Genomic DNA, 17,978 nt, shown 5'->3' with positions numbered 1-17,978 from the left:
ACGGCACAAGGTCAGGGGATGCAGCACTGAATTATTGGAGCTGTTGGTATGGCCTGTGCTTAAGGTGCTGGTTGGTACTGAGACTTTCACCCTGCGGCAGCATGATGGTGGTGCTGATTTGTGCTAGCACCACTTCTCCCACTCTCAACAGATAATGTCATTGCCCATTAGACGGGGAAGAAAAGGAGAACCTAGCCTAACCGTTTGCCAGAGTGTTGGTAGTGCTGCCACAGAGAATCATGACCACAGGCCAGACATGTATGTTACTGGAGTTAAAAGATTAGACAAATTCATGGAAGATAATGCTGTCCCTGGCTACTAGCCATGATGGCCATATGCTGTCTCCAGGTTCAGAGGCAGTACCACTATCTGGGGAACACAGGCAAGCGGGTGGTGTTGCCCCCTGCTTATGGGCTTCCCAGAGGAATATGGCTGGCCACTGTGGGAAACCGGTTGCCGCACTAGATCGGCCTTTGGTCCGATCCAGCATCGCTCTTCTTGTGCTCTTTGTGGTGGCGGTGCTTCTTCCACATAGCTTCCCACATCATGTTGGTCATGTCTGGATGACTGACGCATGTGGAGTCTGTAGGATCCCATGGGTACTACCGTACATTATTCTAATCCAGGCTATGGAATGAACTGGTTCTCAGAGTGGACTAGGAAGTGGCTGATAGAAGCCCCCATCTCCTGATAGATAAAAGGGACTGGGGGTTATGTTTTTGCTATAAATTGGCAGATGAAATATCTTTCACTACCAATGCATAAATAACTGACACTACTGTAGTATTCTAGCACCTATACATTGAAATAGTAGCAATATCCGATTTTGGGGAAGCAGCAGTCACATGAATGTTATGACTCTGTCTACAGGACTATGCTTTTTTGTGTGTATAAGATGTCTATTTATCTATTTATCTATTTATTACATTTGTACCTTATCTATCCTCCAAGGAGCTCAAGGCGGTTTACATGGTTCTCTCCCCACCCCCATTTTATCCTCACAATAAACATGTGAGGTAGGTTAGAGACAGCGATGGCGACTAGCCCAAGGAACTTCATGGCTGCGTGGGGATTTGAACCTGTGTCTCCCCATTCCTAGTCTGACACTCTAATCACTACACCACACTGGATCTAGGTTGTGTCTGGGTATCATTCAGCCTGCCCACCGCACAAAAGCTGATGCAACCTGCTTGTAGGTTTGAGCCAGGTATGGATTTAATATGTCATGGCTGTTCAGCGTAATGCATGCTAGATCTGTTTTACCATTTTGGATTCAGTGAAGCCGTTAACACTTTTAATGCATTTACTGTAATGACCATTATGTGATATATACCTTTTAAAGCACTTACTGAGCTCATATATACAAATACTAACAGAGCCAAGAAAATACCACTGGTGGTGGTATTGGTCGTATTGGATGGCTTCCAGATGAGGCTTTTATTGAGCAATCACACTGCCTCATTAACGGAATTGTATGGGGGTCTCAACCACATCATCTTCCATTGGTACCCCTCCCTTGTTTTCCTACCATTCCTTTTGTGTGTTTTCTTACGAGAGGAAGAAAAGATGGAGTAGCGTCATAATGCCATTCGAGCATTAGCAATTGGATCCCTTCGTCTGGAAGCCCCCTCTGTAAGAACTGACCACTGCCATTGTGGATCGTCTAGGGCAAGGGTGGGCCACTTGTAGCCCTCCAGATGTTTTGGCCTGCAACCGCCACCATCCCTCACCATTGGCTATCCTGGCTAGGGCTGATGGGAGTTGTAGGTTAAAATCTGGCCACAGGTTGCTTGTGCCTGGTCTAAGGGTACCTGGTAAATTCACATCTCCTGGTGTAAGAAATGTTACCGCAGGCCACCTGGTGACATACTTTATAATCAATATGTTCTGTGTGGCATTACATTTCCCCCAAAATAATTCTTGTTATGCAGGGAAGGGTGACAAGTCCACCCCACTTACCACCAGGTGAATTTTCCAGTCAGCTCAAGCAAGTAAGTGCTTATGGCGGCTCATCAAAAACCTTGTCATGAGCTTCAAAACCATGGATTTCTAAAACACAGTGAAGCCATCGATTGTTTCATTTTGCTTTCTGGTTTCTGAGCCTTTGGGGCTTGCCTGCAATCATTTTCTAAAGCTTTGCTCCCAATTCCCACCCACCCCCTTTTCTCCACACAAAAACCCTTCAAGCCTGTCTGTATGTGTCTAGTCAGCTGTGACATTCCTATCTGACACACAGGACAAGTAGCCCCTTTGCTCACTGAAACTGGCACACGATCACCTCGTGAATTTAAACATTCCTGCAGCTCCACACAGCAAGCAAGCACCTCTTACACTAATATCAGTCCTGACTGATGGCTGCAGTTTCACATGGTCATACAGCTGCCATACAGAGATTGTCTTTAAATTGCTCCACATGGTGGCTGTCACCACGTGGGAAGCTCTTTACCATGCAGTTCAAGCTATTTTCTGAAGGCCATTACAAAAGTCTGCAAATAAATGTTTGAGGAGGTGTGAAGAAAAATCACTCCAGATGAACCACTGGACATGAGCGGCTTAACTCAGCTTCCCACTGAGAATTAATGTTTCTTCACCAGATTGTTGATTAAGCACTTAAGTCAAGCAACTATCACATCTGCTTCCTATTTGAAAATTATTAACTAACTACATCATGGACCTCAATGCACTTTAGTGCTGCTTAGTTACCTCTAACGTCAGTGAAGCCCTTACACATTTAGATGTCAAGCAATGTGTTGATGAACTTAGAGAAGATGTAAAGGGGTGTTGCACTGGCCATTTAGGGCACACGGTATGAGAGCACATGTAGTTGAATGCTTTCTAAGGATAGAAGATGGCCCAGAAGAGGTTCCACTACCCCTAGGAAGCATTCCATTACATTCCTGGAAAAGGGATATGGGAGGTATTTTACTACCTTTGAACTGGTACCAGTCTTATTTAGTATTTACCACATTTGCATCTTGCCCTTTCTCCAAGGACATCAAAGTGGTGTACAAGAAGCTGTCCCCCCCCCATCTTAACCTTACAAAACCCCTGTGATATAACTTAGGATAAGCAATAGTGACTGGTGCAAAGTCACCCACTGACATTGCTGGCTACATGGAAATTTGAACTCAGGTCTCCCATATCCGCTGCCTATGCTCTTGCTACTACATTATACCGCACACCTTTAGGGGGCTCTGCCCATGACAAAAGAAATGTCCACTGAACTGATTTGCTTTCTGAATTAAGGGAATTCAACAAATCACTCCTGGATCGCTCCTTCATGCTGTTTGGCCACAGCATGAAGAACTTCATCAGGAGGGCTTTAAACTGAATCCTACGGGGAAGGGAGATGTAATGTTGGGGGTAACGATGGACATAGGCACATGCACTGCAATGGAGAGAACAGCTCTGATAGCGCCCAATAATAGTCGTCAGACACATGTAGGAAGAAAGCCAGACTATGAAGCACATGATCTTCGATGTCTATATACTAATGCCCAGAGTATGGGAAACAAACAGAACGAACTTGAACTCTTAATACAAGAGGGAAATTATGACCTGATAGGTATAACTGAGACTTGGTGGGATGACTCTCATGACTGGAATACAGCAATTGAAGGATATCACTTGTTCAAAAAGAACAGGAGGAACAGAAAGGGAGGTGGGGTTGCACTGTATGTGAAAAATACATATCTCTGCACAGAAATACAGGAGGAGGAGCTTGGTAGCCCCATCGAGAGCATCTGGGTTGAAATAAATGGAGCAAAGAATAAAAGGAACCTGGTGGTCGGAGTCTACTACCGGCCACCCAATCAAGGAGAAGACAAGGATGAAACTTTTGAAAAGCAAATAGCCAATGTTTTAAGGAAGCATGATGTAGTAGTAATGGGGGACTTCAATTTCCCCGATATTTGTTGGGAGACAAATTCTGCAAAACATGGCCCCTCTAGGAAATTCCTGACTTGTGTGGCGGATAACTTCCTCCTACAGAAAGTAGAGGAAGGAACTAGAGGATCAGCTATCCTTGACTTGATCCTAACCAACAGAAATGACTTAGTGGATAAAGTAGCAGTTACAGGAACTCTGGGGGAAAGCGACCATGTTGTACTTGAGTTCTTGGTTCTAAGGGAAGCAAAAGCCGAGTGTAGTCAAACATGTACCCTGGATTTTAGGAAAGCTGATTTTCATAAACTCAGAACAATGATCAGTAAAGTCCCATGGCAAGCAATGCTAGCGAGAAAAGGAGTCCAAGATGGGTGGGAGCTTTTAAAAAAGGAAATTCTCAAGGCACAATCACAAGCAATTCCAACAAGAAGAAAAGGTGGAAGACAACAGAAGAAGCCAATGTGGCTTCACAAAAAGCTTAGGGATGACCTGAAAACAAAAAAGGACACATATAGGAAGTGGAAAGAAGGCCAAGTAACAAAGGAAGAGTGCAGGCAGATAGCACAGAATTGCAGGGATGGCGTCAGGAAGGCTAAAGCTGAGAATGAGCTGAGGTTAGCAAGGGATGCTAAAAACAACAAAAAGGCTTTCTTCAGCTACGTGCATAGTAAAAGGCAGAGGAAAGAAATGGTGGTTCAGCTATTAAATAAGGATGGCAAAACGATAACAGATGACAAAGAAAAGGCAGAGGTGCTCAATTCCTACTTTGGCTCAGTCTTCTCCCAAAAGAGGGTCTATGACCCCCCTGGCAAAGGCGAAGTACAGGCTGAAGGGGCAGGATTGCAGCTTGAGATCGACAGGCATATGGTCAAGGAACACCTCATTACTTTGAGTGAGTTCAAATCTCCAGGGCCAGATGAACTGCATCCTAGAGTCATAAAGGAACTGGCAGAAGAACTCTCAGAACCGCTGTCTATTCTCTTTGAGAAATCATGGAGGACGGGGGAAGTGCCAGATGACTGGAGGAGGGCTAACGTTGTCCCTATCTTCAAAAAGGGTAAAAAGGAGGAACCTGGGAACTACAGACCAGTCAGTCTGACATCAATCCCTGGGAAAATTCTGGAACAGATCATAAAGCAATCCATCTGGAAGCACCTTGACAACAATGCCGTGATTACTCGAAGCCAACATGGATTTGTCAAAAACAAGTCCTGCCAGACAAATCTGATCTCATTTTTTGATCAAGTAACCTCCCTTGTGGGCTGTGGGAATGCTGTAGACATCATATACCTCGACTTCAGCAAAGCTTTCGACAAAGTGCCCCATGATATCCTGATGAGCAAACTAGCTCAAAGTGGGCTAGATGAAACAACGATCCGGTGGATCCACAGTTGGCTACAGGATCGGACTCAAAGAGTGCTTATCAATGGGACCTTCTCAAACTGGGGAGAGGTAACGAGTGGGGTTCCGCAGGGCTCAGTCCTGGACCCAGTGCTCTTCAACATTTGTATTAATGACTTGGAAGAGGAGGTGCAGGGAATGCTGATCAAATTTGCAGATGACACAAAATTGGGAGGGATAGCTAATACTTTGGAAGACAGAAACAAAATTCAAAGTCATCTGGATAGACTGGAGCACTGGGCAGAAAACAACAGAATGACATTTAATAGGGATAAATGCCAAGTTCTGCACCTAGGAAAAAGAAACCTAATGCACAGTTACAAGATGGGGGATACGTGGCTCAACCACACTACAAGTGAGAAGGATCTTGGAATTGTTGTCGATCACAAGCTGAATATGAGCCAACCATGTGATGTGGCTGCAAAAAAGGCAAATGCTATTTTGGGCTGCATTCATAGAAGCATCGCTTCCAAATCCCGGGAAGTACTAGTTCCCTTCTACTCAGCACTGGTTAGGCCTCATCTGGAGTACTGTGTCTAGTTCTGGGCACCACACTTTAAGAAGGATGCAGACAAACTGGAGAGGGTTCAGAGGAGGGCAACAAAGATGATCAGGGGACTGGAAACAAAGCCCTATGAAGAGAGACTGAAAGAACTGGGCATGTTTAGCCTTGAGAAGAGAAGACTGAGGGGAGATAGGATAGCACTCTTCAAGTACTTGAAAGGTTGTCACAGAGAAGTAGGCCAGGATCATTTCTTGATCATCCCAGAGTGCAGGACACGGAATAATGGGCTCAAGTTACAGGAAGCCAGATTCCGGCTGAACATCAGGAAAAACTTCTTGACTGTAAGAGCAATACGACAATGGAACCAATTACCTGGGGATGTGGTGGGCTCTCCCATACTGGAGGCCTTCAAGACGAGGCTGGACAGCCATTTGTCAGGGATGCTCTGACTTGGATTCCTGCATTGAGCAGGGGGTTGGACTCGATGGCCTTGTAGGCCCCTTCCAACCCTACTATTTTATGATTCTATGATAAAGACAGTATAAATCGTATGTTGAAGTTTATGTTAGAAAAGATTTAGGAGCGATTGAAATAATGACTGGGTTCACACGACATGTTTTGTGGAACAACCCATGATGGGTTAGCGTATTGTCTGTGAGCTGTTTTTCCCATCCACAGTGGCTTGTTTACCCCAAGCATGTTCTGCAGTAGGGGTTGTTTTACCTATGGTGGGTTAGCATGTTGTCTGTCGCGCCAGCGTGGGTTATGGAGATCGCCTATAGAGCCTCTCGGCAAGAGCAATAAAAAACGCTCCCACCACTCTGCTCCTCTCAAGCAATCTCTGGTCCCGAGATCTGCCTAGCAATAGATTGCGCCACCGGTGGTGCTCCAGCCCCTTTGCCGCCTGACTCCTCCCTACCCCCTCCTTCAGCAATGCGCTCTGCTGGCGCATGACAAGTGTGTCATTGGCAGAGTGACTTTGAGCAAACTTGTTTTCCTACCACATTCGGCTGTGTATCTGACTCCAAAGCATCCCTCACCCCCATGATTCCCAAACAGTTTCACCTGCAGTTAAATCCTCACTTTTCCATAGAAAAGCAAAGTCATACAATTATCCAGTAGTGCATCTTGGGCCTCCCCATAAGCAGAACCTGTATATTAAATTTCGTCCCATTCCTGCAAACTTTCAAGGAACTGGAGGCCCCCCACCCCTTTGGGGGTAGAATGTTCCCACCACATAAGCATCCCTCCATTCTAGTCAGGCCATCCCTTCCCAGCTCGGCAGATGCTTCTTCTCCCTCCTACAACCCACAAGACTGAGAATATCTCTGCATTAAAGGAAGATCCGGGAGCCCCCCCCCCGAGCATTTTCTTCCATCTCCCATGGCGCAATGAGAATTGGCTCATTAGATGAAGAACGTGACCAAATGTCCTTTCTCCAAATGACCTTTCTCAGCAGCCCATATATCGTTCAATGAAAAATAGCACTATCTAGTGGCTGAAAATGGCAGTGCACCCCATAGTATTGAAATACCTCATTTAAACCAGGGGGTTTTTACTACACTTTTTGTGGGGGATAACCCTGGATGACGACGGCATCATGCAATGGACCCACAAACTTCCATGGGTGGAATGAGTGCACTATAAATGAGTGTCATGAGTGCACTATATGATAAGTATATCACATATAAGTCATGAGTGCACTATAAATGCCTCATGTAGAGATAGCCTGAACCTCCCTCCCGCATCTCTTCTTCACTGCCACCGGCAGCCCCCAAGCTAGCCATCCAATCCCCCGCCAACACAGAACTGATTCCAAATAGTACCTTAGTAGATTCAGAGCAGTATTAAGCAAGCCCAGTATTAAGCAAGCCAAATAAGCCACTTTGTATGCCAACAAAACATTCTTTTTATTCTGTGTTGTTGGCTGGCTGCTGGTAAGGGGGAAGCTGTCAAAGTCTTGGAAACTGGGGTGGTGGGTAAGGAACAAGGAGTGGGGAAGAGGGAGTAGGAGCAGGAAGGGAAGCAAAGGGAAGGGAAGGAAGCAAACAGTTTGTTTCAGGTGTGGTTAAATCCTCACTTTTCCATGAAAAAAGCAAAGTTGCACAGTTACCCAGTAGTGCATGTGGTGGCTCCCCATAAGGGGAACCTGCATATTGAATTTTGTCCCATTTCTGCAAAGTTTCAAGGAGTTGGAGCCCCTCCCCCCCCATTGGGGGTGGAATGTTCCCATGGGTAGGTTCAAGGCAGTCTTAAGCAAGCCAGATAAACAAGCCATATAGCCCGCTTTGTATACCAATAAAAAGTTTATTTTTATTTATTTTTATTCTGTGTCAACTTGTTGGTTTGCTGGTGAGGGGCGAGGGGCGAGCTGTCAAAGGCTTGGGAACTGGGGTGGTGGGTAAGGGATAAGGACTGGGGAAGAGGGGGTGGGAAGGGAAGCAATCAGGGCAGCAGGTGAGGATCCACATGGGGTTGAGAACGGAGAGGGTGGGGCAGAACCAGCAGAGGCAGAAGAAGACACCCCTAGCGCAAAGCGGACCGATCCGAGAGAGACTGCTGAAGCAGCAGCAGCATGAGGGACAGCAGGATATGGTTTCCACCACAAAGGAGGCTGGGATACCGTATGATCCAGCCGTGGGCTGCTAAGGTTTGGAGGTGCCAAGATAGTGATAAGCCAGATCCAGGTTTGCTTACAAGGAGACTTTATTGAGTATTTACAGCACACAGGCGTACCCAATGGTTGGATCAGACAGCTTCTCTGAACCCATAGCCAAGGGGTAAAATGGGTTTTATACCATACATGTCAGCAGTGAGGCAGCATGACAGCAGCAAGCGTTAATTAGCGTTCATATGCAACTTTCCCCACACAGGCTAACAGTGCTTGTTCAGAAGGAAAAACATCAGAACTTCCCCAGCACAGCCACCTGTAAACAGAGCCTAAGCAGAGCCTCACTTCTCAGGTGCTTCCTAGGCCCTGATAAGATATACGGTAGCTTGTTAGCATGGAATGTGCTGAGGCGGTGATATCGGACTTTGACTCATCTCACAAGCTTAGAGGCCCAGTAGCAAGGAAATTGCACTTAATAATGAACCAAAGCAAAGCATTATGGATCTCTAGGCCCCTCTAAAACTACAGGTGACTTGGTTACAGGCCTAGGGCCATTACAGATACCTGGCTGTCTGGGTGGGAGGACTACAGGAGGAGGAGGGGCGAGGGAAATAAACCATGCTGTGTAGCTTGTTTGCCTGATTGCCTGACAGGAGCACAGTAGGTTGTTCGCAAAACAACCTACTTTGCACAGCTTATCGCCCACCATGGGTGAGGTTGACATGTGAACAGGCCCAATGGTTCATTAGATTCCAACTCAAGTCACAACTTTGCAAGATTAACTAGCCATATTGTGTACCTCAGTGCTCAGTTACCTCTAATGTCAATGAAGGTTGCAGAATGAAAAGCACCTCGTAATCCAAAAGGCCTCAGCGGAATTGCTCTTTCTCGACTACAGCCTAGTCACTTATATTTCCACCATGCAGTGGGTGCTACAACCATGCTTCCTTCCAAAGTCTGCATGACCTACAAAGTTTTCCCAGCTATGCAGAGCTTTCATATTATACAAATGCTGACAATCAATGTGAATGTGTGGGCAATTCTGAGCCAGTGAAGTTTCCAGAGCTTTTGAACTACCAGCCTGTTGTGATAGCTCTTGGCAACTTTTTATTCAGTCAGGTCACAATTAAATCTCTACATGCAGGCAGCGGAAATTGTGAGTCGTGTCATTTCACATTTTTATGAGGGGAAAGGCATACACTGTTTGGCGGCAATGCATTCATCCTCCAATTATTGGCCTTTGGCACAGTTTATGCATTTACTGGTTTGCTGCCAATGTGTGAACAGCTGCTTGAAGCACAGACTCTCTCTAAGCAAAGAATGAATGTAAAGGTTTTATTTGTCTGTTGGTGAACTCAGTGCAGCATCTGATAAATTATTCCTGTCCTGGCTGCAACAGAAACTCCATTTTCATACCCCACTTTATCCAAACTCATGAATTCAGTGTGTGTCCTCCATTATAGATCCTCTCTCCTTTTTTATATAGCAAAAGAGACAGCAATCAACTGCAGACATAGTAAGGGTGCAATCCTATGCATGCTTAGACAGAAAAAAAGTGCTACAATTCCTAGCATTCCCCAGCCAGCACTGAGTTGTAGGGCTTTATCTGTCTAAACTTGCATAGGATCGCGCCTTTAATGGCCTAATGTAACCTAACATGGTGCTCATGGGCACCAATGGCCCCACAGACAACTCCCTTGGCACCTGCCAGGCTCCCTACCCCTCGTTTTAAAAAAAAATGGTTAGGATTTTTTAAACCCAAAAGATGGGAGGGCAGGCATGCTGCAACGTGAAGCACTGGCCTCCAGGGCCATCTTCATTTGCAAGAATTCTTCTTGGCCCAACAGACATCCTTAGAAAACAAAATGGCAGACAGCCCACTGTTTTGTTTTGAAGTGTGACCAGCCACCCAGAAAAAAAATAAAAATGTAAGCTGGGGTGGTAGGGAGCATCCTTGGGGCTGGAGGGTGGTGATACGGAGGAAGGGGGTGTTTTACCTGTGCGCTGTGTGTGTGTTTTGCCTGGCTTTTGTGCGTGCGTGCATGTGACTTTTTATCATCTATTTACTTCTGCCCTTAGACCATATCAAAGATGTCATAAGAACATAAGAAGAGCCATGCTGGATCAGACCAAGGGTCTATCTAGTCCAGCATTCTGTTCACACAGTGGCCAACCAGCTGTCGACAAGAAACCCACAAGCAAGGCATGAGCGCAACAGCACACTCCTGCCCATGTTCCCCAGCAACTGGTGTACATAGGCTCACTGCCTGTAGTACTGGAGGTAGCACAGAGTCATCAGGATTAGTAGCCATTGATAGCCTTCTCCTCCAGGAATTTGTCCAACTCCCTTTTAAAGCCACCCAAATTGGTGGCCATCACTACATCCTGTGGTAGCAAATTCCATAGTTTAACTATGTGCTGTGTGAAGAAGTCCTTCCTTTTATCTGTCCTGAATCTCCCACCAATTAGCTTCATATAATGACCCCGGGTGTCAGTGGCACCTCACAACTTTTGATGTAACTCCTAATGCAATACTGTGTGATTCTGACCCAGTGAAAAGTTTGGGGCAAGCTCAGCGTGAACACTTTCTACAAATGTATGAGACCCACAGCCACCCTCCTAGAGCAACATATTTATTTATTTATTAAATTTATTAATCGCCCATCTGGCTGGTCACCCAGCCACTCTGGGAGATGTACAACAATAAAAACAGTTCATACAATAAAATTCAACATTAAAAACATCACATGCCTGCCTGAATAACCATGTTTTTAATGCGTGGCAGAAGCTCACTAAAGAGGGGGCATGGCGGAGTTCCCTAGGGAGGGAGTTCCACGGAGCAGGGGCCACCACAGAGAAGGCCCTCTCCCTCATTCTCACCAGCCTAGCTGTCCTGACTGATGGGACAGAGAGAAGGCCATCCGAGGCTGATCTTGTTGAGCGGAAGCAGCCTATCTGGTGTTGCTGGAGGCACTCCTTGAGATAGGCTGGGCCAGAACCGTATAGGGTTTTAAAGGTCAAAACCAATACCTTGAATTTGGCCCTGAAAACAACTGGTAGCCAGTGCAGCTCCTTCAGCACTGGAGTGATGTGATCTCGCCAGCGGTTGCCTTTAATCAGGCGAGCCACTGCGTTCTGCACCAGCTGCAGCATCCAAACCGTCTTCAAGGGTAACCCCACGTAGAGCGGATTACAGTAGTCTAAATGAGAGGAGACCAGGGCATGTACTACCGATAGGAGCAGATGGTCGGGAAGGTAGGGGCACAGCCGCCATATCAGATGGAGTTGGTACAGTGCTGTCCGGCTCACAGCTGACACCTGAGCCTCCATGGACAGCTGGGAGTCTAAAATGACCCCCAGGCTGCGGACCTGGCCTTTCAAGGGTAACCATACCCCATTCAGCACCAGGTCAACATCCCCCAACCTCCTCTTGTCTCCCACCAAAAGTACCTCAGTCTTGTCAGGGTTCAGCTTCAGCTTGTTCCTCCCCATCCAGCCACTCACCATCTCCAGACATTTGGACATGGATTCTACAGCCAACCTTGGTGAAGATTTAAACGAGAGGTAGAGCTGCATGTCATCTGCATACTGATGACACCGCATCCCGAACCTCCTGATGATAGCCCCCGGCAGCTTCACATAGATGTTAAATAGCATCGGGGAGAGGATGGAACCCTGTGGCACCCCACAAGTAAGTGGCCACGGGTCCGAAACCTCCTCTCCCAGTGCTACCCTCTGGTACCTGTTGGAGAGGAAGGACCAGATCCACCGTAATGTGATGTCTCCAATGCCCAACCCCTCCAGGCAGTCCAGGAGGATACCGTGGTCAACGGTATCAAAAGCTGCTGAGAGGTCGAGGAGAACAAGGAAGGAGCATTCACCTATCCAGAGCCCTCATATCATCCACCAAGGCGACCAAGGCCATTTCTGTCCCATGCCCAGGCCTGAAGCCCAACTGAAATGGATCTAGATAATCAGCTTCTTCCAAGTGTGCCTTCAACTGCACTGCCACCACCCACTCAATCACCTTGCCTAAAAATGGCAGATTTGAGACTGGGCTAAAGTTGTTCAGAACTTGGGGATCCAAGGAGGGCTTTTTTAAAAGCAGTCTTATCACTGCCTCCTTGAGGGCTGATGGCATCACTCCCTCCTCAAGGAAGGCATTCACCACCGCCTTGATCCCCTCACCCAGCCTCTCTCTGCAGCTCATAATGAGCCAAGATGTGCAAGAATCAAGTAAGCAGGTGGTCAGCCTTACAGATGAAAGCACCTTGTCCACTTCATCAGAAGAAAGAAGCTGGAACTGATCCCTCAAAACCGGTGTACCACAGACCACCTCTTGCTCACTAACTGTATCCACAGCACACGGAATAACACTCCTAATCCAATCAATTTTATCTGCAAAGTGCCTTGCCAAGGCCTCACAGGAGGCCTTAGAATGCTCCAGCGGTTCTGGATCAACTGGACCGACCAGGCTCTGGACCACATGGAACAGCCTCCTGGGACAGCACTCTGCAGACACGATAGAGACAGCATAATATTCCTTTTTTGCTGCCTTCACCGCCACGTGATAGGCTGTCCCAGCTCTAGCCCATGTCTGATCACCTTTGGAGCGAGTCTTCCACCACCGGCGCTCTAGCCGTCTTATGAACATACTTTGAAACCCATGAGTGATTCAGTTAGTAGATCACATGGATCCACTTCAGTCTGAAATAAGTGTGTGTTATGTATCTATGGATATATCTGGGAGTACAACCATACAGCTAGCACTTGGAAATATCTATAGGTGAATTTCTTGAATTGGTATGCAACTAAATTTCAGACCCCGGCCCGCCGCCAAAAAAAGAGATTATATTAGGACTGAATCTGTAACCAAACTATAGCCATTCTCTATAAAAAGCCATTACCCAAACTAACAAATTGTTATCCTTCTGTCTGTTATTTTACCTTCATTGCTGTTTTACAAAATGAGTTAGCATGAAACTTCCTTTCAGGTTGCAAGTTGTAGTGATCACATGTGGGATGAGTGAAAAATAGGTGTGAAGAGTAAGAAATCTGAACCTGTGGGGATTGCAGGGGAGGGGGGAGCCAGCTAGTTGTTCTACCAGAGAGCCATATTGCAAGTCGTGACTGCCCCCTGCAGCTTCTCTGAGGGCTAATTCACATTTTGCTTTGCTTGAGAAATCTTTGTTCTGCAGCACACTTGCCAATGATTTTATCCCCTACTGCTAACACTAGCCAGATGCTGTATTTTTCAGCACAATTCAAGAAAAATCTTGTTTCGCAAGCTTTTCTTCCTACAAACATCTACTGTTATTTGTGGCCAAAGCAAGGCTGCAATCCTGTACCCGCTCACCTGGGAGTAAGCCCCATGGAACGCAACTGCACTTACTTCTGAGTAGATATGTATAGTGTTTGAGTCAGTGGTGTAAGGGGGAAGTTCTGGCAAGGATTGCTGATCTCGTTCTTGTAGCCCAGGGGTAAGGAACCTCAGGCCCAGGTGCCAAATCCGGCCCTCTGAGGTTCCCCAGATGACCACACCCCTTTTCCCCCAAACACTGATCATCTAGTGGTTTCCCAGTTTTTGTGCAGTTTTCCCCCACTAGGCGGCAGTATTGCAACCGAAACTCTCCCCATGACCTGAGTTCGACCCCAGCGGAAGCTGGGTCCCGGGTAGCCGGCTCAGGTCGACTCAGCCTTCCATCCTTACAAGGTTGGTAAAATGAGTACCCAGCTTGCTGGGGGAAAGGTAGTCACGACTGGGGAAGGCAATGGCAAACCACTCCACTATAGTCAGCCAGGAAAACGCCAGGGAAAACGGCATCCCTCTAGGAGTCAGCAATGACTTGGTGCATGCACAGGAGGAACCTTTCCTTTCCTAAAAGGTTAACATGCCTTTCCTAAGGCTTATACTGGCACTAAGAGCTTTAAGCCAAAATGCCTCTCCTATGGCTTAGTTATTTATCTATTAGATTTCTATATTGTCCAATAGCCGAAGCTCTCTGGGTAGTTCACAAAAATGAAAATGATGAAGTACAGAATAAAAACAGCATAAAATATAAAAGCTTAAAACTACAGTATAAAAATACAACCAAAATAAAACCTAGCAGCAATGCAGAGATTTAAAATACAGTAACAGATTTAAAACAGCAAAGTTAAAAGACTATAACGCTAAAATGCATTTGTTACTCGTAGTAAGAACTTTAAGCTACAATATGTAGCCATCTGTCAGGGATGCTTTGACTTGGATTCCTGCATTGAGCAAGAGGTTAGACTCAGTGGTCTTATAGGCTCCTTCCAACCCTACTATTCTATGATTCTATGTTGGTATTTTTGGTATTTTTAAGCCCCACCCTTTCTGCCTTTGGCCCCACCTCCTTGTCTTTGGCTCCATCCGCTACTGGAATGTGGCCCCCAAGAGCTTTTCCAAAATTTAATTCAGCCTTTGGGCTGAAAGAGGTTCCCCACTGCTGTTGTAGATTTACCTCACCTCCATTAACCGAGAGGACTATTAAACAACTCCATCTTTGGTCATACTCCTCCTTTAAATAAATAAAAAAAAAAGATGAGAAGTATCATTAGATAATAAAGGTAAGAATACCTGAGCATATGCAGAATTTCTTTCCCTCATCCCTGAGAAACTGTAGCCGCTCCTCTTTAAACTACACAGCAAGGCTTCTTTCCAAGGTAGATAGCAAGGCTCCTACACAAAGCTGAGGAACAGGCTTTAATTGTTATTGCAACCAGTTAGTATGCATTCTTGACCTGGAAATATCTGAATTTCAAAATGTGACTCTTCCATTTAAATCAATGATTTAAAACACATTGATTTAAATCAATCCACCTTGGTACCTGCTCGTTTTCACAATGAGTTGACAGTATATGGCAGACACCTTCCGTCAGGTGACACTTCATCCTCTAAGAATCACAAGAGCATCAGTTATAGAAGGTGTAGGGACCTTGGAGGTTTGGAAGAAGAAAACAGTGCTCTTTGGCAAACTCCGTTAAAAATGCTAAGAGTTACAGGGCACAGGGTTGTGCTTCATTCATGGATGTTTAGGGCCAACTTCTGGGTCCAATTTACATATGCCATGTTAAAGCAGCAAGAAGAGGGCAAGATGATGAGTGGTGGATGGTTGATGAGCAAGGTATTGGCTACCTTTACATTCAAGAAAATATCTGAATGTAAAGATATTGTGGGGCCGTTGTGGGGCCTTTCTGCATTTACAGTGGGCTCCCAGACAGAGACCACGTGATTGCCGAGAAAGAGTTTTTAATTTTCAAGTTTCCATAGAACTCAATGAAACAGCGCCATCTAGTGGATGTTTTAATAGCGCAACAATCTGATGTATTTTAATACTTCATTATTTCCGGATCTATTTAACATGGAATAACCAGGAAATACCTCTGGATGTGCCCTGGAGGTTGACAAGGTCATGAAAAGGACCCACAAACTTCCGTGAGTGAGCAATCTCAATAGCAGGATAAGACCTCCGCATGAAGAAGCCCTTGGTGTGGTCTTTTGCATCTCCTATTGGCCATATTGCCCCATGTTCATTTCTTTAGCTCATCACAAAATTGCCCCAATGCTGGATCAAGTATTTGCCAACTTTCTATTATGTCACAGCAAAATAGCAGTGAATAAGGAATGGACATATAGAAGTTGTACTAGAAATTATGTCCTTTTTGGAGCTAATAAGCTGTTAAATGGGCAAGAATGGAATTGCTGTTGTTATGGAAACTACTCTATATCACTACTCTTATTCAGAAATATGAAGACAAAGCATAATAGTATTTATTTAAAAATTTACGAGCTAGTTTCCTGCCATATGGCTCCCAAAGCTTTAAGGGCAGCTGTTCCTTTCCTAAAGAAAGAAACGTCAAAATATGATTGTTAGTTAGAAAATGTGCAACTTTTTCTGTGCAGCACAATCCTATGCATATTTCCTGTACACACTTGGAGAGAGACCCATTGAACTCTGTAGAACTTACTTCTGAATAGGCATGCATAGGTTTATGCTGTTAATCCGCATCACGTGCAGGAAAGTGTGCACAGGATTTCTGCCTGATAGAAATAGTGCCGTGTGCAATTCCAACAATAACATAAATCCATCTTAAATTAAGCCTTCTGTTCTCCAATCTCCATATTGCCTCTGGCAAAAGGCTAGATAAACATCTAAATAAATAATCTTTAACTTTGCTTATTTTTATCAGAATTTAATGTATATCATAAAAAAGGAAAGGGTAGACATAATCCTCAGTAAACGTATAAGAGTAGTTTCTTTCTCATAAGTAAAGGTCGCTTGCTCAAAAATCTGGAAGGCAGTAATGACGACAAAGCTTAAGTATAATTTTAAGGAATCAGAAATGGTATTATAAGAACTAATGATTTCCAGTTAAAATGAGAAAAGCTCACTCAATTAAACTTGATTTGTAGACCAGGGTGAGTAGAAGGTAGCTTGGGCTCATCTGGTAGATCTCTGGGCTTACTTACTTATTACATTTCTGTACTGCCCAATAGCCGAAGCTCTCTGGGCAGTTCACAACAATTAAAACCATAAAATACAACATCAGATGCACCAATAAAGTTTAAAAGATTTGTAGTATATCAGCAAGAGTTTCCAGCTCCCAAATCTTTAACAATAGCAAGAACCAAATGATTTCTCCCATCCAAATTAGGCTGCTGAAATGAAGGGAGGGGGGAAGAAAAGCTTGGAATAACCAGGAGTGAACATTTGTAAGAAAGGACTGACTTCATTGCAGTTCTGGTAGTGAAAATGAATTCCCAGGCTTAGAATGTGTTCAGAGGCAGCCCCCCCTGTTCTTTCACTCCAAGAGTTATGTCTCTTTCGCACCTGGCTCTGGTTGGTGGTTCTTGGGGTTCTAGTGAAAAAAAACAAAGTAAATCTGACAAGCCTGATGTCTGTCTATCCTTGTTGTAGACATACAACATAGCAGCTCTACATTCTTTTCAATGCCATGATTCAGATTGTGGCTGCTAATGTCTTTCTTTTTATTCTGTCATTTGCTTATTTTTGTGATTTTATTAAAAAACATACAACTGAATTATAATATATTTAGTCAACGCACTAACATGCTTGATTATATATTCCTATTGCAGATGGATACACAACTGATGATATTGAGTTCTACTGGAATGGAGAGGAATCTGCTGTAAGTGGAGTTAATAAAATTGAGCTCCCTCAATTCTCAATTATCGATTACAAGATGATCTCAAGAAAAGTAGTGTTTGCAACCGGTAAGCACTGAGCATCTCAAGACGTATTCTGGAAATAGCAACAAAAAGAGATACATTCCTGGTGTCACTTTTTCATTTATTTATGTTAATAGGGGCATACCCTCGGCTGTCACTGAGTTTTCGGCTTAAGAGAAATATCGGGTACTTCATTTTGCAAACCTACATGCCTTCTACTCTGATTACAATTCTATCATGGGTATCTTTCTGGATCAACTATGATGCATCTGCTGCAAGAGTTGCACTAGGTAATTTATTCTTTGGACCATGCAGCTATTTAAATATTCTAAACATGTCTTCCAGCAAAGTTGCCTGTCCTG

At 44.9% G+C, this 17,978-nt stretch overlaps 1 protein-coding gene across 1 annotated transcript in view; it reads left to right on the top strand.

The window, feature by feature from the left end:
- Positions 1–17,978, top strand: part of GABRB1 (gamma-aminobutyric acid type A receptor subunit beta1) — a 188,305-nt gene that overhangs the window by 157,244 nt on the left and 13,083 nt on the right. Inside the window, exons 6-7 of the mRNA XM_084856854.1 lie at positions 17,524–17,661; positions 17,754–17,906. Of these exons, the coding sequence (XP_084712980.1) occupies positions 17,524–17,661; positions 17,754–17,906 (291 nt within the window). The remainder of the gene's footprint in view (positions 1–17,523; positions 17,662–17,753; positions 17,907–17,978) is intronic.

The sequence above is a fragment of the Heloderma suspectum genome, chromosome 5 (assembly GCF_057233095.1).
Source record: "Heloderma suspectum isolate Gila_16-S chromosome 5, 16-S_ref, whole genome shotgun sequence".
Taxonomy (NCBI): domain Eukaryota; kingdom Metazoa; phylum Chordata; class Lepidosauria; order Squamata; family Helodermatidae; genus Heloderma; species Heloderma suspectum.
This window is presented reverse-complemented; position numbering and strand designations above follow the sequence as displayed.